At 41.0% G+C, this 23516-nt stretch overlaps 1 protein-coding gene across 3 annotated transcripts in view; it reads right to left on the bottom strand.

The window, feature by feature from the left end:
* Positions 1-23516, bottom strand: part of LRRC9 (leucine rich repeat containing 9) — a 235793-nt gene that overhangs the window by 169936 nt on the left and 42341 nt on the right. For all 3 annotated transcript variants that reach the window (XM_089676540.1, XM_089676541.1, XM_089676542.1), the window contains exons 5-6: positions 16728-16868; positions 14072-14135 (exon numbers count right to left, since the gene is read on the bottom strand). In XM_089676540.1, coding sequence (XP_089532666.1) covers positions 14072-14135; positions 16728-16868 — 205 coding nt within the window. The remainder of the gene's footprint in view (positions 1-14071; positions 14136-16727; positions 16869-23516) is intronic.

The following is a 23516-nucleotide window of genomic DNA, read 5'->3' as shown; positions in this document are numbered from 1 at the left end:
GTCAACAGACTGGCCTCTACATTTTTGGCACAGTGTCAAAAAATAGAGAGCAACTGAGTATGTGCACAGCAGGGTAAGACAGTGTATTACTGGATTTAATAAATAGTACAGGCAATTATTTCTAGTATTTTACATAAATATAACTGCAAAAGGGGTCAGCCTGAAGAGATCTAACAAAACATAACTATCAGACTAAAGTTCCACTTTAAGACATATTTGACAAAATGCAGATGGAATGTAGAGTAAGGAATGTAGAAGTACAAAAGATATTTTGTAAGTATACCGAATAAAAAATTTGATTTTTACAGTGAACAAGTGAACAGTCTTTATTGTTAAGAATGGAGTACTTACAATTGTGTTTTATTTTTGTTTTTGTTTGCTCTAATTAGAGATTAGGAATTTTTGCTACCAGAGTATAAATTTGCTCATTCTTGGCTGGATGTGATAGCAAGTGATACAAACATTTCAAAAGTCAGATTGGCACCAGGGGATACTGTGGGCAATGTATGTTCTCACTGCAGCACATGGTGGTGGCTACTATGTGTGTGTAAATAAAAATAGAAGAAGAGACACGCTCTCACCACTTGTGCAGTGCGGGCCGGCCATGCCATCGTGACAGCTGAGGCCATCCTCTACACATGGGACTGCACAGGTGGTGAGAGCAGTTTCTCTTCTTCTCCTCCTATGTAAGTAACTGGACTGAGACTTGGACACCACTCCCCTGTATTTGCCGGTGAGGTGATTTCTCCAACACTCAGCTTCTGAGCACCACCACATCTCATGCTTCAGTATTTGTATATAAAAAGAGTTAACTGCTTAGTGGCCATCACTCTCAGTCTGCAGGTGCCTAGAATATTGTCCAGCAAACTGGAAAGTCTCTGAAGAGTGTGAGAGGCTGAGAGCATAATTGGCACATGGATATTGATATTGGTCTCCTCCTCCCGCGCCCGATTGCAGGACTTCTCCAGGACTTTCCCCATCCTCTGGAACTCCCTACCCCAATCCATCAGACTGTCACCTACCCTCCTCACCTTCAGGCGCACCCTGAAAACCCATCTCTTCAGGGAAGCCTACCCCACCCTCACCTAACAACTGATCTCCACTTCTCCCACCACTCCATCCCCCACAGCCACTTCCTCCTGTACCACTTTCCCCTCCCTCCTAGAATGTAAGCTCGAAAGAGCAGGGCCCTCAAACCCCTCATATATTGTATTGTTACCGTCTTGTCCCATGTTCTGTCCCCCTTGCTACTGTACAGCGCTGAGCAAACCCTTTGGCGCTATATAAATACTGTATATTAATAATAATAACTTACTTGTTTGCGTGGAAAATCTAGATCACCGATGGCGAACCTATGGCAAGCGTGCCACAGCTGGCATGCAGAGCCCTCTCTGTGGGTACGCAAGCGGATTAATACCCCCCAGGCAGCCATCGCCAATGCTCATGCATGCTCGAAACTGAGTATATATAATAAATAATATATATACAGTATATATATATATATATATATATATATATATATATATATACACAGTATATATATATATATATATATATATATATATAATAACGCAAGGCTAGCAGTAATTTTGAGTTATGCTGTTGGTGACATCATGAGAGAAGAGCTGGTGAAACTGGTGTTTTCCTGGAAGAAAACAAGGGATAGATATCTACAATGCTGTTATGGAGGCTTTTTTGTCACAAGACATAAGACCAGGAAAAGTGGTTTCAGTTACTACTGACGGGGCACCTTGCATGATGGGGGTAACACCTGGTTTTATACAGTTCTGTGTTAAAGAAGCAAAACATCCAGTCATTCAGTCTCACTGTATTATACATCAAGAAGCTCTTTGTGCCAGGGAAAATAGCAAAAAATTAGACAATATCCTCAAAGATATCACAAAAATGGTGAATTACATCATGGCTCGTGGTCTTAATTTTCAACCAGTTTCAAGCACTTCTTGATGAGGTTCAAGCACAGTATAATACTTTACTTATGTACAATAATGTCCGGTGGCTGAGCAGAGGACGAGTCCTGGAGAGACACAGTTGATCACGTGATGTGGTAAAGGCCAATCACAGCGGCCTTTTACCACTTGATCAGCCGTGTCCAATGACTCGCTGATCACCGGGAAATGCAATTGCCAGTTCTCGGCTGCACTTTCCTCACGCTGTCAGAGCGTGAGGAAAGTATTGCCAAGAACCGGCAGTTGTCAGAGCAGGGATCGGCACCGATCATCATATACTAATACTCCACTAGTGTGTGGTAGCGATGGAAGCAGTTCTTGAGGCAGAGACCAGGTTGGCCAGGACAGGAGGAACAAAAAAAGTGGGTGCCACGCCTAATTCCATGTCTGATACAGACACAACATCTTTTTTGGGGTGCCTTTTGGGTTAGGGTACCAGGAATGGCATCGGGAAAATGCCTCTCATGCAGCCGGATCACTGCATCTGGGTTGGGGTTTTGGGGCATAGCACCCTCTGGATACAAAAGGGCCTGGAATTTTTAGGAGGGATCCACTTCGTCCAGTTGCTTTGTAAAGCACAAAAGCATTATATAGAGCCAATTGAAATACAGACACTTTTTTGTACCAGTGTCTGGCTTTTCGAAGTCCACCCCTCCCATGTTAAGGTTATAGTCGTGGACACAGAGGGGCTTCTCAACAACACCAGCTGCTGTGGTAATTTGGATGGTCGTATCTGCGTGAATGGAAGACAGGACAAAAACATCCCGTTTGTCCTTCCACTTCACTGCAAGCAATTCCTCATTTCTCAAGCAGGCTAAGATGGGTATTTACAAGGCATTGGGGGAAGCCGCGGCGATTGGGTCGCATGGTGCCACATGCGGCAATTCCATGATTGTACAAATGTCTAAATAGTGGCATGCTTGAATAAAAATTGTCCACGTACAAGTGGTACCCCATATTGAAAAAGGATGACACCAAGTCCCAAACTATCTTGCCACTGCTCCCCATGTAGTCTGGGCATCCGGGGTCTCCATGTGACTATCTTTTCCCTCGCAAATCCAAAACTTATATAGCCTCACTGGTCTTCTACATTTTGCCCCATATCTGGCACGCTTGCTGGGGATAATTTGTTTGAATGCAAGGCGGCCAGAAAAATTAATGAGTGACTCATCAACGCAGATGGTTTGCTGGGGCGTATAGACATCTGAAAATTTTTGGTTAAGGTGATTTACGAGGGGCCGAATTTTGTGGAGCCGGTCAAATTCATGGTCACCCCGAGGATGACAGAGTGTGTTGAAATGCATAAAACACATTATACTCTCATATCTATGCCTGGCCATGGCAGCAGAGAACATGGGCATATAATGAATATGTGGACCAATACAACCGCAATTTACTTTTTTTAGTAATGTCCATGTTGAGGGTTAGGCCCAAAAAAACTTTAAATTCGGAAACTGTAATGGGTTTGCATGCGAATGGTCTGGCATGGTTTGAATCTGCGTTGGCGGCGATAAACTGTTGTGCATATAAATTGCTTTGATCCACAATCAATGCATACAGATCTTCCAAGAAAAACAGCTCCAAAAAAACAAGGGGAGTATTTAAATTTGCTATTTCTACCTAAATTCCGGGGGGAAGTACGGATGCTGCAGAATTTGTGAGCTGCCAATCGGGATTAGCAAGCACGTCCGGAAGGACACTAGGGGCTCTAAGGTCCTGTGTGCGAATTCTTGGTGGCTGTGGAACAATACTTGTGCTCGCTACCGCACCGGCTTGTACTGGACTTATGGGACTCGCCATGTCACCAAGTCATACTGCAGTGCTGGTATAATTATTATTATTATTATACAGGATTTATACAGAGCCAGCACTTTACAACATAACGGGAGACAATACAGCAATGATACAGTTCAATACAAGAGGGTTAGGAGGGCCCTGTCCCTTGGAGCTTACAATCTAAGAGGTATGTGAAAGACCAGGATGTTCTAGACCGCTGGTGCTCGCCAGTTCACCAAAAGGTAGCGCGGCACTAGTACTGGCACTCTGCTGCATAAGAGAGTCATCAAAATTTACCAGCAAGTGCTAACAGAATCAGGCCTGATTCTGCAAACACTGCGGTTTTGTGTGCAATAGATCAGGTGACAGTGACCTACTGGCATTGCACTTGCTGAGGGAAAAGGGAAGGGGGGTAAGAGTAGGGGCTAAACGCAAGTGCTGGCAGGTGCCGGGGCTGATCCTGCTAACGCTGCATTTTTGGGGACGCTATACCAATGTGAACGCTGGTATAGTGCTGATCTGATCAAACATATTGATCCGTTCAGACACTATACTAGCAATGGAGGTTTATTGTGTATGAGTCTTCCTGGCAATCGAGGGGTTAAATGTGATGCCTGGTGTACTGATGGGCAACCTGACGCTATCTGGGAGGGGCGTGAAAACCACGGGAGCGCGAATCACGTATATATATATATATATATATATATATATGTGATTTTGTGCACCTGTGCCGCCCTGTAGCAATATTTCTGCTACAGGGTGGTCAGGAAGCGGTTACAGAAGCGGTTTGTGTTATGGCGCTGCGTCACTTTAACTGACAATTACGCGGTCATGGAACGCTGCACCAAAGTTAAAATTTACATCCTTTTTTCCCCACGAATTGGGCTTTCTTTTGGTGGTATTTGATCGCCTGTGTGGTTTTAATTTTTTTGCGCTATAAAAAAAAAAAGACTGACAATTTTGAGAAAAAAAAAACAATATTTTGAACTTTTTGCTATAAAACATGTCCACTAAAAAATGTAAAAATCTAATTTCGGCATAAATTTCGGCCAAAATGTATTCTGCGACATGTCTTTGCTAAATAAAATCCCAATACATGTAAATTAATTGGTTTATGTGAACGTTATAGCGTTTACAAATGGCGGTATACATACTGGATTTTGAATTTTTTTTATACTAATAATAGTGGCGATCAGCGACTTATGGCGGCGATCAACGACTTATGGCGGGACTGCGGCGGACATTCTGACACTGGGGGGAACTGACTTGGGGTCACTGACATCCCCAGTGACACCAATACAGTGATCAGTGCAAAAAAAAAAACACTGACACTGTAATAAATCGCACTGGGGAAGAAGGAGTTAACTTCTGGAGACAATCAAAGGGATAACTATGTGAGGGGAGTGTTTTACTAGAGGGCGGGGGGGGGGTGTACTACTGTGTTACACTCTGTTCCCGGAGGCTGTGTCCAGCGATCCCGAAACAGTGAGCTGAAAGCTGACAGGGAGGAAAGCTCCACTGAAAACAATGCAGCCTTCCTCTCTGTCTGTCTGTGATTGCTGGCAATCGCCGTGCTCCGGAGGGTAATCACTAGCCGGCCATGATCAGTGTCGCGGGTAAGGCGGTGACGTGCTTCGCGCGCGCCCCCTACCCCGGAAAGCAAGATCACGTTTATATACGGGATCCTGTGCACAGGGGCCGCCTTGTAGCAGTATATGTACTGCGGGCGGTCCCCTAGTGGTTAAGAGAGTGAAGATCTGCTTTAATGTTCTCCACCATCACAGCATAATGTTTCCCTATAGTATGGTCAGCAAATTTCTTTTCCTCCTCTCAGTAAGATGATGAGATCAACATCCAGAGTTTGGAGACATTTCCACAGTGCAATTTCTGCTGAAACCAAAGCTGCAATTTGCAAATGTTGCATTTGGAGAAGAATATTTCTTCACACAATTACGATGACATAAAACACCCTTGCAGGCAAGAGGTCCTCTAAAGACATTTACAAATACAGTGCCTTGCAAAAGTATTCATACCCCTTGAAATTTTCTACGTTTTATCATGTTACAACCAAAAACGTAAATGTATTTTATTGGGATGTTATGTAATAGACCAACACAAAGTGGCACATAATTGTGAAGTGGAAGGAAAATGATAAATGGTTTTCAAAATTGTTTACAAATAAATATCTGAAAAGTGTGGTGTGCATTTGTATTCAGCCCCCCTGGGTCAATACTTTGTAGAACCACCATCGCTGCAATTACAGCTGCAAGTCTTTTTGGGTCTCTACCAGCTTTGCACATCTAGAGAGTGATATTTTTGCCCATTCTTCTTTGCAAAATAGCTCAAGCTCTGTCAGATTGGATGGAGAGTGTCTGTGAACAGCAATTTTCAAGTCTTGCTACAGATTCTCAGTTGGATTTAGGTCTGGACTTTGACTGCGTCATTCTAACACATGAATATGCTTTGATCTAAACCATTTCATTGTAGCTCTGGCTGTATGTTTAGGGTCGTTGTCCTGCTAAAAAGTGACCTTCCATCCCAATCTTAAGTCTTTTGCAAACTCTAACAGGTTTTCTTCTAAGATTGCCTTGTATTTGGCTCCATCCATCGTCCCATCAACTCTGACCAGCTTCCCTGTCCCTGCTGAAGAAAAGTATCCCCACAACATTATGCTGCCACCACCATGTTTCACGGTGGGGATGGTGTGTTCAGGGTGATGATGCAGTGGTAGTTTTCCGCCACACACAGTGTTTTTCTTTTAAGCCAAAAAGTTCAGTTTTGGTCTCATCTGACCAGAGCACCTTCTTCCACATGCTTGCTGTGTCCCCCACATGGCTTCTCGCAAACTGCAAACGGGACTTCTTATGGCTTTCTTTCAACAATGGCTTTCTTCTTGCAACTCTTCCATAAAGGCCAGATTTGTGGAGTGCACAACTAATAGTTGTCCTGAGGACAGATTCTCCCACCTGAGCTGTGGATCTCTGCAACTCCTCCAGAGTTACCATGGGCCTCTTGGCTGCTTCTCTGATTAATGCTTTCCTTGCCTGGCCTGTCAGTTTAGGTGGATAGCCATGTCTTGGTAGGTCTGCAGTTGTGCCATACTCTCCCTTTTTGGATGATGGATTGAACAGTGCTCTGTGAGATATTCAATACTTGGGCTATTCTTTTATAACCTAACCCTGCTTTAAACGTCTCCACAACTTTATCTCTGGCTTGGCTGATGTGTTCCTTGGCCTTCATGGTGCTTCACAGACCAGCTGTATTTATACTACTAAATTACACACAGGTGGACTCCATTTACTAATTAGGTGACTTCTGAAGGCAATTGGTTCCACTAGATTTTAGGTAGAAGTTGAACACAAATGCACGCCACACTTTTCAGATATTTATTTGTAAAACATATTGAAAATAGTTTACCATTTTCCTTCCACTTCACAATTATGTGCAACTTTGTGGTGGTCTATCACATAAAATCCCAATAAAATACATTTACGTTTTTGGTTGTAACTAGAGATGAGCGAATTATTCAAAAATTCGATTCGGCTGATTCGCCGAATTTGAGGAAGAAATTCGATTCGATGCGAATTAATTCGCTACGAATTTAACTTATTAAAAGGGTTTCTAGGCTTCAGAGAGCCTTTAAATTAGTGCAGAACACTGTACCTTTAATTTAAATGCCCTTGGAGATGAGGAAGGAGAAGGAGAAGGAGAAGGATGAGAAGAAGGAGAAGGAGAAGGATGAGAAGAAGGAGAAGGAGAAGGATGAGAAGAAGGAGAAGGAGAAGGATGAGAAGAAGGAGAAGGAGAAGGATGAGAAGAAGGAGAAGGAGAAGGATGAGAAGAAGGAGAAGGAGAAGGATGAGAAGAAGGAGAAGGATGAGAAGAAGGAGAAGGAGAAGGATGAGAAGAAGGAGAAGGATGAGAAGAAGGATGAGAAGAAGGATGAGAAGAAGGATGAGAAGAAGGATGAGAAGAAGGATGAGAAGAAGGAGAAGGATGAGAAGAAGGATGAGAAGAAGGAGAAGGATGAGAAGAAGGAGAAGGATGAGAAGAAGAAGAAGGATGAGAAGAAGGAGAAGGATGAGAAGAAGGAGAAGGATGAGAAGCAGGAGAAGGATGAGAAGAAGGATGAGAAGAAGGAGAAGGATGAGAAGAAGGATGAGAAGAAGGAGAAGGATGAGAAGAAGGAGAAGGATGAGAAGAAGGAGAAGGAGAAGGATGAGAAGAAGGAGAAGGATGAGAAGAAGGAGAAGGAGAAGGATGAGAAGATGGAGAAGGATGAGAAGAAGGAGAAGGAGAAGGATGAGAAGAAGGAGAAGGATGAGAAGAAGGAGAAGGATGAGAAGAAGGAGAAGGATGAGAAGAAGGAGAAGGATGAGAAGAAGGAGAAGGAGAAGGATGAGAAGAAGGAGAAGGATGAGAAGAAGGAGAACGAGAAGGATGAGAAGAAGGAGAAGGATGAGAAGAAGGAGAAGGAGAAGGATGAGAAGAAGGAGAAGGATGAGAAGAAGGATGAGAAGAAGGAGAAGGAGAAGGATGAGAAGAAGGAGAAGGAGAAGGATGAGAAGAAGGAGAAGGAAACAAATGGATACAATGTTTCAACCGCTGTATGGAGGGAATGTCACAGAACTGTCAGAAATAGGCTATTTCTGACAGTTCTCTGACATTCACTCCATACAGCGGTTGAAACATAGCCTATGTTTCAACCGCTGTATCTATCTGCAGAGCTCCGCTAAGTGTATCTGCAGAGCTCCGCTATTTCTGACAGTTCTGTGACATTCCCTCCATACAGCGGTTGAAACATTGTATCTATTTGTTTCCATTTATGGAAACAAATAGATACAATGTTTCAACCGCTGTATGGAGGGAATGTCACAGAACTGTCAGAAATAGCCTGGAAACAAATAGATACAATGTTTCAACCGCTGTTTGGAGGGAATGTCACAGAACTGTCAGAAATAGCGGAGCTCTGCAGATACACTTAGCGGAGCTCTGCAGATACACTTTTTGCCGGCTTGGAATTCTTCTTATTTTCATCCTACTTCTTCTTCTTCTTCTTCTTCTTCTTCATCCTCATCCTCAGAAGAAGAGGATGAAGATGAGGATGAAGAGGAAGAAGAAGAAGAAGTAGGATGAAAATAAGAAGAATTCCAAGCCGGCAAAAAGTGTATCTGCAGAGCTCCTCTATTCTGCAGATACACTTAGAGGAGCTCTGCAGATACACTTTTTGCCGGCTTGGAATTCTTCTTATTTTCATCCTACTTCTTCTTCTTCTTCTTCTTCATCCTCATCCTCAGAAGAAGAGGATGAGGATGAGGATGAAGAGGAAGAAGAAGAAGAAGAAGTAGGATGAAAATAAGAAGAATTCCAAGCCGGCAAAAAGTGTATCTGCAGAGCTCCTCTATTCTGCAGATACACTTAGAGGAGCTCTGCAGATACACTTTTTGCCGGCTTGGAATTCTTCTTATTTTCATCCTACTTCTTCTTCTTCTTCTTCTTCTTCATCCTCATCCTCAGAAGAAGAAGAAGAGGATGAGGATGAAGAGGAAGAAGAAGAAGAAGAAGAAGAAGTAGGATGAAAATAAGAAGAATTCCAAGCCGGCAAAAAGTGTATCTGCAGAGCTCCTCTATTCTGCAGATACACTTAGAGGAGCTCTGCAGATACACTTTTTGCCGGCTTGGAATTCTTCTTATTTTCATCCTACTTCTTCTTCTTCTTCTTCTTCATCCTCATCCTCTTCTTCTTCTTCTGAGGATGAGGATGAAGAAGAAGAAGTAGGATGAAAATAAGAATAATTCCAAACCGGCAAAAAGTGTATCTGCAGAGTTCCGCTATTTCTGACAGTTCTCTGACAGTTCCTTCACATTTACAGCGGTTGAAACATTGTATCTGTTTCCGAATAAAAACATCTGTATCCTAAATGGAAACAAATAGATACAATGTTTCAACCGCTGTACATGTGAAGGAACTGTCAGAGAACTGTCAGAAATAGCGGAGCTCTCTGCAGGGACACTTTTGCCGGCTGATCGGGAAAAATCCGATTCGCGCACCCGAAGTAGGCTAATATTCGGATTCGACGCGAATCAAATTTTTCCTGAAATTCGAATCGAATTCCACTTCGCCTGGTTCGATTCGCTCATCTCTAGTTGTAACATAACAAAATGTGGAAAATTTCAAGGGGTATGAATACTTTTTAAAGGCACTGTACTTCATGGAATGAAATGTGAGGGCCATAATGAAAGTTCAAATAGCTTTTCCCTCCGGAGTTCTCTTTCCAGAAACACTCTTTCCTCTATTGGTGCTAAGGGGGTTTTTTTCTGTTACTTTGAGGGAAAGGGGATGGTTACCTATTCACATGTATAGTTGAAAAGTTCTTAACAGATACAGTCCTTGTTATTTCATTTGCAATAAAAATAAAATTTTAAAAAGCAAGTCTAGTTTATTTATCGAATAAGCTGTACTTTTATTTCAAGCATAATACTTTTATATAAACCGCATTTCACCTTCCAAGTGTAACAAAATTACTTTTAATTTGTAAAACTCCACGCTAAATTTAAAAAAAGAAATTCCACAAATTTCCATTTTTTCTGGAAAAAAAACAGGGAAAAAGTTTTTTCTTTCCCTAAGGCTTCAAAATTTTCAGAAATTTTACATCTCTAGTGCTAGGTAGTGTAAAAGTATTGGGTTGGTGGAAGAATGTGTATTATCAGATTAAGTAAAAGATGCAGACAAAAATAACACAAATATAGTAAGGAAACTATGCGATCTTCAACCTTGAGATCATTGCAATAAAATAAACAACTAATGTGATGCTATAATTTCCCACCAATAAGTATAGCATTGCTGTAATACACAAAGCAAGGAAAAATTCCTTAAAAATTTCACCCAGCACATGTAAATATTGAGACTGGCCAAACAATGTCTGTTTTTTTGTTTTGTTTTTTTGCCTGTATATAGCTAATAATGGTTTAAAAACTAGCAGTAATATGCACTCAGGTGTATAAAAGCCTCCAGCATCAGTCAAGCTGAATTTTCCAGAGTGCTATGTATATTTTTGCACACATTCCTGAAAATGCACAACACACTTGCATTGCTGGTTTTAAACCCCAAAAGTTGCTTGCCAATGCATGTTTTGTTGTGCCACAAAAATGTGCAAAAAACACACCAAAACACGCATTACAAAAACGAGTGTGGCCTACTTTGACACATCCGTCATGCATACGGTGGCTGATTCAAATGAATGGGTGTCAAATGACAAGCATGCAGAAAACCGCATGTGAATGAGGCCTTAGAAGAGCATGTTTCAGGGCCTTCATCATGATCTTGAGGGAATAAGCAACAGCGAGTCTGTGCTAATTAAATGCAGGACTGGATCAAGGCATAGGAAGCAGAGGCACCTGGCCTGGGTGCTGTGCTGTAGGGGGTGTATCTGGGGTGTGAGTCTTTCTTGTCTTGTCCAGCTGTCTGTGCCAGACTGAGCTGTCAGTTTGATTAAAAATACTTAAAAAAAAAAAAAAATGAGGGGCAGCACACTTTGGTATCCTCACCTTGGGTGCCAGAGGATTAGATGTCCCAATGCCTGATATGCATGTGCTTGTTCCAGGTCAGCGACTCAAAAAGTATCAAAGAAAAACATTTTCTCTGCTCTGGAGCATGCACCTTCAAAAACAAGTCAGTAATGGAAACTCCAGAATTTTCTATTATTGGTTCCTTTTAACCTCTTGTCCTCCAGAGGATTTACCCCCCTTCCTGACCAGGCCATTTTTTGCGATACGGCGCTGCATTATTTTAACTGAAAATTGCGCAGTCATGCAATGCTGCACCCCAATGAAATGTATGTCCTTTTTTTCCCCACAAATGTCTTTCGGTGGTATTTGATCGCCTCTGTGTTTTTTATTTTTTGCACTATAAACAAAAAAAGACCGACAATTTTGAGAAGATAAACAATATTTTTGACTTTTTGCTATAAAACATATCCAGTAAAAAAATTGTAAAAATCAAATTTTATCATTATTTAGGCCAAAACGTATTCTGCTACGTCTTTCTAAAAAAAAAATCCCAATACGTGTAAATTAATTGGTTTACGTGAAAGTTATAGCATCTACAAATGGTGCTATATATACTGGATTTTTTTTTTTTAATACTAGTAATGGCGGCAATTACGGACTGCGGTAGGTATTCTGACACTGGGGGGGAACTGAGTAACTGCCACTGACATCCCTAGTGACACTAATACAGTGATCAGTGCTAATAAAAAGCACTGACACTGTACTAATGACACTGGGCAGAAAGGCATTAACATCTGGGGCAATCAAAGAGTTCACGAATTGTGCTGTCGGTGTTTTCCTGTGTAAGCACGTTGCTTTGCATTGCTCTGCTATGCAGAGCAATACAAAGCAGCATGCTGGTGCTGACAGGGGAGAGATCTGTATTGTTTACATACAGACCTCTCCCCTGTCAGTGTTCCTTGGCAAGCGCTGGGTGCCGGCGGGGAATCTCCGTCTGGGACCCGGTGATCAACAGCTGTAGCCGCCAATGGTGTCCCCCAACCCAGAAATTCAAAATCACGTATATACACACACGTGATTTTGCGCAGCCCTGCAGCAGTAGTTCTGTAGTTAAAAAGGATCCTCCTTTATCTGCTACATAAAAAGGGATGGTCCTGTAACTGTACACACACTGAAAACAAATTGTGCAGGAAGCAAATAATTTTGGATAATTGAGTGCTTGGCAACTGCTGTAGCAACAGACATAACATTTGCTGGGATGGAGAAATTAAAATGGTTGTATTTTAGGCAGACTTTTTTTGTTTTTTTAACTTAATGCATTCTCTGCATTAAGGTAACAAACCTTTCATGTTTTGCTAACCTCCCCTCCCCCCAAATACGTACCTGAGCCAGATCTCAATCCAGAACTGTGCCTGAGAGCAACAGAGTTATTGACTCTCTCCCTTCTCACTGGCTCAGAGACAACAGCGGAGGCCATTGGTTGCACTCTGAGAAGAGGAGAAGCCAGAAGCTTGGGTGAGAGACTCCTGAAAAGAAGGATCGAGGCTGCTCTGTGCAAAAACTATTGCGCAGAGCAGGTAAGTATAAACCTGTTTGTTATTTAAACGAAAAAATCTTTTAAATTCACAACAAAGGCACTATAATCACAATTACTTTCCCCTTCATTTCTTATGGAGAACAGTCTTACCAGCCTTCTAATGCAAACAAATATCAGGCTTCTCAAACCTGTTAGAAACTGACTGAAACTGTGCTTTAGAGCCGGTTCACATACAGTGTATGCGGATTAGATGTGGTTTGAACGGCATCCAATCCACATGACATGAGATATAACATTGCTTCCTAGGGTGCATGTTCACATACATCCGGTGAACTGGCGGTGTGGATTCAGTGCAGATTAAAAGAGTCCTGTCCAATTTCTGAGCAGTGCAGTCTGGTTCAGATGCAGATTACAGGCTCATTGACTTCTATGGTAACCGCTTCTGAATTGCACGTCATGAGTTTCTGAACACGATTTCAGGCCAGTTTTCTCTCCTGATTCTCATGTAAACCTGACCTGATCCTGATGTAAATCTGACCTGATCCTGATGTAAACCTGATCTGAATCATTGAACAACTACTGTATCAATTACAAGTGAAAACTGAGCTTCAAATTACACTGCACATGTGTGACAGTCTTTGTTTTGATCTCTGAGGATTTTTGATGATGAATTACTTCATAGTACATGCAGCTAGAGCTAGCACTAAGTCAGTGAGGGCATTTTAAAGTTTTTTGTGCTGCTTGCTAAGAATATATAAAATCTGTATTGTCCATAGTCTGGGCACAGGTGCATTTTAAAGATCTGAACCATTTCTTTATATAAAAGTGAATGATTCTTTCATGTATTTTTGGCTTAGGCTTTAATTTGAACATGCAAGCTTTACATTTACACTCAACATTATAGATAGTTCAAAAGCTGAATCCCAAAAAAAACCTGTCCAACATTGTCAAACTTTTATATATTACAAATACTTGAGATAAGGTCTACCACTATGTCTTGCATTATTACAGTAACATTGGACAGATTTTCCTGCCACCATCGGTGAGGAATATGCTTTTCCATGGAGGCCACAGGCAGCAATATATGAGAAAGCAGATGTGTGACACATCTTCACAAATTACATTTACCAGGGTGATTTTATAGACTGCTAATAGCATTTAATAATTCAGTTCCAAACCAAATTACACTTCTGCTAGAGGTAGGATTAAATGGATTAGATGATTATCACTAGAAACGTGATTGAAAAGAATACAGAGCACAGTTTAGTTTATATTTACATACCTACAGAGTGTATTAAGTTCCCAGCCAGATTAAGCTCCTTTAAATTCTGTAGAGTTTCCAGTCCCTAGAAAACAACATCAGCTTTTATTCTGCTAATTAAATACTGGCAAATAACATGAGGCAGTGCAAGTAATCTTTTTATTATAAGCAGACATCAATGTGCAGAGCATTGTTCATGACTCCAGTGAGGAATAAATGCACAGAGGTGACAACCACTCCTATTATGTAACTCCTAAGATACGTTGTACAATACAGCATCATTATCAGCTGTCTTTTAATGCCATTATGGGATATTATTTAGAAAACCAGGAAAAATGCCCTTTTGTCAACCCTCCAAGCTAAGATTGTTTAAGAAACCATTGAAAAATATATATATTTTTAAATGCTTAAAGTGAATCTGTGCTTTGCCAATACAGGGCAAAGAAAATTCACTATAACAGAATATTCATCTTGGAAGTGAAGACAAACACCAAAAATTCTCACTCCCCTCCCACCAGATGCTTGGTGATTGGCTGCTTGGCTGTCATATGGAAGCATGGAAAATGTTCTTAGGTGGCTATACAATAGTAGAATTTTGCTTGAAATTCTTTGTTTTAAGAGCATTTGTTTGTTTTCTAAACATCAGAGGGGGAAAATTGATGTTCGATTTCAAGCTCATGATGAGAAAATTTGAAGAAGCAGGATGGAATTTCTCAAATTCATTAATTTTTAACAGTGTATGTGTTTTTCATGCAGTAAACTCCATTTGTTTCAAAACTAAATGTTAAAAGCAAACAAAATTTTAACGACATTCATCAATTTGTCGAATGCACTGTGATTTTTCATCCAAATTTTTACACAAATGTTTGTACGAACGTTCATTTAAAGATTTACTACTGTATGGCCAGCTTTAGCTTCCTCTAGTCACCGCAAGAAGCTTAAAGTGGCTGTAAAGGCTCAAGGTTTTTTACTGTCATGCATTCTATACGTGAAGGTAAAAAAAAACCTTTTGTGCAGCACCCCCTCCAGGCCCCCCTAATACTCACTTATGCCCCCTCTCGATCCAGCGATGTGCAATGGAGTCTCGGCAATCCCAGGACTCCCTCTCCTCATTGGCTGAGACAGCCATAACAATGTTTGTTATTTTTTTTAAACATAAGCCTTTAGTATCACTTTAACAGAACACCAGTGAAACAAAGGGAAGGTAAGCATGTGCAGCTGGTGTGACCAGTTTTTCTCTGCATGAAAGGAATGGATACTACATTAAATGTTTCCCCTACTCTAAGTACTTGAGGTCATACTCTAGATAATGATAAAAGACTTTATAATCCAAGACCTTTTCAGGCCATAAAGAAACACTTCGGGTGTGCTGGACCTTTATACAGGTAGGCATTTCAATTTGTATTGATCACAGGCAACTCTCTATAATCTGAAGGGGCTAAATAGGTCCTCAAAATCAAGTGTAGTGGAGGGAACGGAGCATCAAAATGTGACTGATGGTCCAAATAGATTTCATTAATCACAACAGTATAAATGAACAGCAAATGAGTTTTGGGGGCTTCACTGATTCCCTTTCATTGAGGCCGACCACTGCTGGCAGCATATAAAAGTGATTTTTATATCTGTTCATACTGTTGTGATGAATAAAATCTAACTGAACCATCAATCACATATTTAGTGATCTCTTCTCTCCACTACACATACTGCTATTTAGAGAAAAGGAATACTTCATTAAATCCTTAAAAAAAGCCAGCCGCAGACTATCTTTGGCTCAAGAGGGCAGGTTGCAAAGACATAAAAATACTACAAAAGAAAAAAATGTCCTTGTGAAATTCCTGTAACGCAGCACCAAGCACTATAGTTACCCCTTTAAAAGAGAAGCTTTTTTTCCCTATTTAATCCTTAAAGAGGGCTTTTTTCCCCCCTATTTACACTTACCTAGGTGGATGCAGCATCAGTCCTATGCTGCATCTGTCCCCTGCCAGCTCTAAGGGGGAGAATTCAGCAATCACATGAACGCTGATTGCGGAGTTCTCCTCTCTGCTTTGAGCAGACAGTGGGACTGTCTGTCACAGATGGATGTTCAACCCCCCCCCCCCCCCTGCTCACTGGAATGCTAGGCTCTAGAGGGGGAGGGAGCAGCTGGCTCTCAGCGCTTGCTGAAAGGCTGAGCCAGGTGCCGCTCCAGACCCTGGGGTGGATTCTGACTTTGATGTTGAGATCTTTCCCCAGCATAGACCGGCTAAGTGATGTCAGCCGACAGCGGACTTCAGTCCGCTGTCAGCTGAAAACGGGTCACAGGAATGCAGAACAAACTGCACTTCTAGATCTACAGGAGAAGTACAGCCAAAAAAGCTTTGGCGGTACGTCTTCTTTAAGGGTCTTAGTATAAAACAATGCCAAAAGAAAAAAAATAATCAAAGACTTAACCGATGCTACACATCCAGGGGCGGACTGACAACTCATGGGGCCCCCGGGCAATAGGGGATCATGGGGCCCCTGTGTCCTTGCCCAAACTCAAAAAGCCTATGAAAAAGGTACCAGGGGCATCTCATGGGGCAATGGAGTCTCGGCAATCCCAGGACTCCCGAGTGCCCGAGTTTCCAAATGGTCAGTCCGCCCCTGTACACATCGTAAACAGAGAAACCCAGGTGCCAAATTTTATCTTTGTACTTACCTCTATTACTTCAATCTGATTATCATTTAGCCAGAGTACTTCTAACTGGGTCAGTTTTTCCAAAGACTCAATGACCGTAATACTGTTATAATAAAGGAAGAGCCTTTTCAAATTAAGGCACGTTTCTAGACCTTCAATTTTCTATAAGAAACAAATGTGTCAATTTAATTTTATTAATAATGAACCTTGTCTAAATATTTATAAGGTAATAAAAGTTCTGACAATTAGGCACCAGTAAGTAGCTGTGTTAGTTTTCAATTCAATTCCTGTGTCTATGTGGAGCCCCCTTTGATCCTGGCTATTCATGGTACAATTTAAGATTAAAGTGTTACTAAATCCACAACAGTAATATCAATCTGTATATTCAGTAAAGCATGCTTGTTATACTCACTGTGAAACCTAAGGGGTTAATCCTCCACATTGTGAAAAAAGACTGTTTGATCCTGTCTTCTCTGATCCTCCCCTTCTTCCACAGTCCCCAATCCATCTGTTAATAGTACAGAGCCCTAGGAGGCACTCTGCACAAGCTAAGTTTAGTGTGAATTGTAAAAGAGGTTTTTTTTTTTGGGGGGGGGGGGGCATGTGATCGGCACAGGGCCAATCGGCACTGTTCATATCGAGGGTACAGGGTTATGCAGCCTCATAGGACAGTCAGAGGAGAATGAAAACTCCTTATAAGCTTTAACTATTGCTCGGCCGGACACTGATAGAAGTCACAAGATTGCTATATCCTGCTGATGAGAAAATGTATTTAGCTATTTTATATACTAAAATATTTGCATTTCCTTGTTCTCTGTACTGTGGGAGAAGAAATATAGTGAATGCAGGGTTATGGGTTTACTAACTCTTTAAGCCTTGGCCCCTCATGTCATAGGCACAACTACCCAGATTTGCCTTCATATACACATCTGTAATAAACTCTGCACTATTTGACATAATGATATTTATTTAGTTAAGGAGTAACAAGTGTTCACTTTACAAAGTGAATTTTTCCTTTTGTTAATGAGGTGAATCTGTGCCAACTTCAATTTATCTTTTAGTGGAGAGTATAACATTTGAGGTCCTTCCTCTCAATTTACAGTCTTGATCATTACATTTTAGAATTTTGGATTTTTTTTTTTTAAGCTAAACGTGTAAAAGATATCAGCTTGAGGTGAATAATCTGTGCAAGTGTTCAAAAAACATATTAAACCATATTAAACCTGTTTGTCTTTCTTGGACCAAATTCCCTGATACCGTTACAGGTCTAGGCGTTTCTGTCTGAAGCTAGGTTGACATCTGTGCAGGTGATTGCCTCTGTGGGACCGCATCTGTTCCTGCAGCTGCAACCACCTGTACAGAAAATGCAGGAGATGTGTGCAGGTTCCTTAGTCCTAATGGCCAGCCACATGCACTAGAAATCACTCCCACACCAGGAACCACACTGTACTTGCGGTTCCTGTGCAGGCTGTGATTCCAAAAATGGTGCAGGGACCTTTTCCCTGCATTTCAGGAGGCACAGCAGCCCAATGAATGGGCTGCCGTGTCTGCGCAAATCGTGGCTCACAGAGCTGCATCAGTGTCAACAGATCTGTAAGATCTAAAGTTCCCATTACTACTAGATCAGCTACTATCCTAGCTATTAGAGGTAGAAGTCACATTCAAAGCCGCATGCAATGTATAAACATCAAATCTGTATTTAGTTGTTTTTCCTGGGCTTTAACCTAAACAATTTTAGACAGTATTCCAAGAGCATTTAAAAGCCCTAACATACTGCTGGTGAGGGTCTTATGGTGGGAGGTAGGAGCTTGCAGCCCTGTGTTGTTCGAGCAACTAGCATCAGGTTTTGTAGGGTTAGGTACAGAAATATAGTTACATAGTTAGTCTGGCTGTTAAAAGACAAAAGTCCATCCAGTTCAACCATTTAGAAAAAAAAAAAGTTATAATCCTGTACCCACAGTTGATCCAGAGGAAGGCAAAAAAACAGCAAAGCATGATCCAATTTGCTGATCCCCTGAGAGGCACATATTTCCTGGATCAACTTTACCTATAAATGTTAGTATCCAGTTATATTCTGTGTATCTAAGAAAGAATCCAGGCATTTTTTTTGAAGCAATCCACTGAGCTGGCCAGAACCGACTCTTGAGGGAGTCTATTCCACATTTTCACAGCTCTCACTGTGAAGAAACCTTTCCATGTTTGGAGATTAAATGTCTTTTCCTCCAGACGTAAAGAGTGCCCCCTTGTCCTCTGTGATGACCTCAAGGTGAATAACTCTACACCGAGTTCACTATATGAACCACTGATGTATTTATATGGTTTCTGAGGGTAACGTATGTACTCTCCACCTCAGGAAATGCACAGCCAAAGGAAAGGCAAGGGAACCAGGACAGCAACAACCAAAGGAGATGCTTCAGGGGTGCAGCCCTCCTCAGATGGGGAGATCAGCCACTAGATAAAGAAAACACAGGTGGCGCACACACCTAGTGCATTATCCAAGGTTTATTCAAAGATATAAAAGGATAAAAAACATACTCACAGACGAAGCATGTATCTAAAAAGCATTTGCATTACGAAGATGGCCACAACGGCAAGCAAGGTGTTCCAACTGTCAATGCAGTCAAATGTCTGCCGCGTTTTGGGGATGAGTCCCTTTCCTCAGAGCTGCTGACCAGCCTGTATGAAGGTCAAGCGGTAAATAACCATGGCTAAAATGCCTTGGGAGCAGACCTCCACCTCCTCTCCTTGTTAAAGGGCGAGGAGTTAGAGGGGGTTATTTAAAGTGCAATGTTTGGTAATTCATATAAACATATATACATACATACACTAAAAGGAAAAGCGAATAAAGAAATAAATGAATGCATCATTTGCAAATATAAATAAATTAAAAGTAATTAAAACAATAGTAGTTATACTGACCACATTAATAAAAATAGAGGTAAAAATAATATTAGTAGAGGTAAAAATAATACAAGTGAAGATCATAAGACGTGGTGATTTGCAGTTAAAAAATATATCATATGTATCGTATGTGGCTGCAGGTTATATATATTGATAGCATACAATTAAAAATATTAAATAAAAAAAATTATAGTAAAAATAGTAAAACACTGTAAAAAATTATTATTATAACAATTATCATTCTCATAATGTTTATGGGAAGAAAAAAAAAAATAAAGAATTAATTAATTGAAGAGGGAGATGAAGTCTGATGGTCTGTCCCAGGGATGCCGGAAGTGAAGTCTTCCCCATGTCCCTTCCTCTTGGCCCAGGAGCGCACAACCACGTTGGCGTGCGTTCCAGCGGCCATTTCTCCCCCAGTACATAAGCACACACATCCCACTCAGGCATCAGCAGCAAGGCTCCTACCGTCACTCCACCATATCCACTACACATCTGGACCAGTCCTAGAGGTACCTACACTACACTCATTTATTTAATCCATTTTGCCAGTTCACTGCCACCTTAGGGTCATGTATTCACCCACATACAAACTTTCCATGTTTTTTATTTATTAATGCAATTAATTCAATTAATTTAATTATGTCTTTATTTAATTTTTTTTTCTTCCCATAAACATTATGAGAATGATAATTGTTATAATAATTTTTTACAGCCTTTTACTATTTTTACTATAATTTTTTTTTTTATATTTTTAATTTTATGCTATCAATATATATAGTCTGCAGCCACATACGATATATTTTTTAACTGCAAATCACCACGTCTTATGATCTTCACTTGTATTATATTATTTTTACCTCTACCAATATTATTTTTACCTCTATTTTTATTAATGTTGTCAGTATTACTACTATTATTTTTAATTACTTATATTTTATATATATTTGCAAATGATGCATTTATTTCTTTATTTGCTTTTCCTTTTAGTGTATGTATGTATGTATGTATGTATGTGTATGTGTGTGTGTGTGTGTATATATATATATATATATATATATATATATATATATATATATACAGTCAGGTCCATAAATATTGGGACATGGACACAATTCTAACATTTTTGGCTCTATACACCACCACAATGGATTTGAAATCAAACGAACAAGATGTGCTTTAACTGCAGACTGTCAGCTTTAATTTGAGGGTATTTACATCAAAATCAGGTGAATGGTGTAGGAATTACAACAGTTTGCATATGTGCCTCCCACTTGTTAAGGGACCAAAAGTAATGGGACAGAATGATAATCATAAATCAAACTTTCACTTTTTAATACTTGGTTGCAAATCCTTTGCAGTCAATTACAGCCTGAAGACTGGAACGCATAGACATCACCAGACGCTGGGTTTCATCCCTTGTGATGCTCTGCCAGGCCTCTACTGCAACTGTCTTCAGTTCCTGCTTGTTCTTGGGGCATTTTCCCTTCAGTTTTGTCTTCAGCAAGTGAAATGCATGCTCAATCGGATTCAGGTCAGGTGATTGACTTGGCCATTGCATAACATTCCACTTCTTTCCCTTTAAAAAACTCTTTGGTTGCTTTTGCAGTCTGCTTTGGGTCATTGTCCATCTGCACTGTGAAGCATCCAATGAGTTGTGAAGCATTTGGCTGAATATGAGCAGATAATATTGCCCGAAACACTTCAGAATTCATCCTGCTGCTTTTGTCAGCAGTCACATCATCAATAAATACAAGAGAACCAGTTCCATTGGCAGCCATACATGCCCACGCCATGACACTACCACCACCATGCTTCACTGATGAGGTGGTATGCTTAGGATCATGAGCAGTTCCTTTCCTTCTCCATACTCTTCTCTTCCCATCACTCTGGTACAAGTTGATCTCGGTCTCATCTGTCCATAGGATGTTGTTCCAGAACTGTGAAGGCTTTTTTAGATGTCGTTTGGCAAACTCTAATCTGGCCTTCCTGTTTTTGAGGCTCACCAATGGTTTCCATCTTGTGGTGAACCCTCTGTATTCACTCTGGTGAAGTCTTCTCTTGATTGGTGACTTTGACACACATACACCTACCTCCTGGAGGGTGTTCTTGATCTGGCCAACTGTTGTGAATGGTGTTTTCTTCACCAGGGAAAGAATTCTTCGGTCATCCACCACAGTTGTTTTCCGTGGTCTTCCGGGTCTTTTGGTGTTGCTGAGCTCACCGGTGCGTTCCTTCTTTTTAAGAATGTTCCAAACAGTTGTTTTGGCCACGCCTAATGTTTTTGCTATCTCTCTGATGGGTTTGTTTTGTTTTTTCAGCCTAATGATGGCTTGCTTCACTGATAGTGACAGCTCTTTGGATCTCATCTTGAGAGTTGACAGCAACAGATTCCAAATGCAAATAGCACACTTGAAATGAACTCTGGACCTTTTATCTGCTCATTGTAATTGGGATAATGAAGGAATAACACACACCTGGCCATGGAACAGCTGAGAAGCCAATTGTCCCATTACTTTTGGTTCCTTAACAAGTGGGAGGCACATATGCAAACTGTTGTAATTCCTACACCGTTCACCTGATTTGGATGTAAATACCCTCAAATTAAAGCTGACAGTCTGCAGTTAAAGCACATCTTGTTTGTTTCATTTCAAATCCATTATTGTGGTGTATAGAGCCAAAAATGTTAGAATTGTGTCGATGTCCCAATATTTATGGACCTGACTGTATATATATATATATATATATATATATATATATATATATACAGTCATGGCCGAAATTGTTGGCACCCTTGATATTTTTCCTGAAAATCAAGTATTTCACACAAAAAAGGTATTGCATTAACACATGTTTTGCTATACACATGTTTATTCCCTTTGTATGTATTGGAACAAATATAAAACAGAGGCAGAAAAGCAAATATGACATAATGTCACACAAAACCCCAAAAATGGGCTGGACAAAAGTATTGGCACCCTTAACTTAATATTTGGTTGCACACCCTTTGGAAAACATAACTGAAATCAGTCGCTTCCTATAACCATCAATAAGCTTCTGACACCTCTCACCCGGAATTTTGGACCACTCTTCCTTTGCAAACAGCTCCAGGTCTCTCTTATTGGAAGGACACCTTTTCCCAACAGCAATTTTAAGATCTCTCCACAGGTGTTCAATGGGATTTAGATCTGGGCTCATTGCTGGCCACTTCAGAACTCTCCAGCGCTTCTTTGCCATCCATTTCTGAGTGCTTTTTGACGTATGTTTGGGGTCATTGTCCTGCTGGAAGACCCAGGATCTTGGACGCAAACCCAGCTTTCTGACACTGGGCCCTACAGTGCGACCCAAAATCCTTTGGTAATCCTCAGATTTCATGATGCCTTGCACACAGTCAAGGCACCCAGTGCCAGAGGCAGCAAAACAACCCCAAAACATCATTGAACCTCCACCATATTTTACCGTAGGTACTGTGTTTTGTTCTTTGTAGGCCTCATTCCGTTTTCGGTAAACAGTAGAATGATGTGCTTTACCGAAAAGCTCTATCTTGGTCTCATCTGTCCACAAGACGTTTTCCCAGAAGGCTTTTGGCTTACTCAAGTACATTTTGGCAAACTGTAGTCTTGCTTTTTTATGTCTCTGTGTCAGCAGTGGGGTCCTCCTGGGTCTCCTGCCATAGCGTTTCATTTCATTTAAATGTCGACGGATAGTTCGCGCTGACACTGATGCTCCCTGAGCCTGCAGGACAGCTTGAATGTCTTTGGAACATGTTTGGGGCTGCTTATCCACCATCCGGACTATTCTGCGTTGCAATCTTTCATCAATTTTCCTCATCCGTCCACGACCAGGGAGATTAGCTACAGTGCCATGGGTTGCAAACTTCTTGATAATGTTGCGCACTGTGGACAAAGG

This window comes from Staurois parvus, unplaced genomic scaffold, assembly GCF_062004578.1.
Source record: "Staurois parvus isolate SC_StPar_1 unplaced genomic scaffold, SC_StPar_1.0 ptg000171l, whole genome shotgun sequence".
NCBI lineage: Eukaryota > Metazoa > Chordata > Amphibia > Anura > Ranidae > Staurois > Staurois parvus.
Note: the sequence above shows the minus strand (reverse complement) of the source record. Positions and strands in the feature narration are given on the sequence as shown.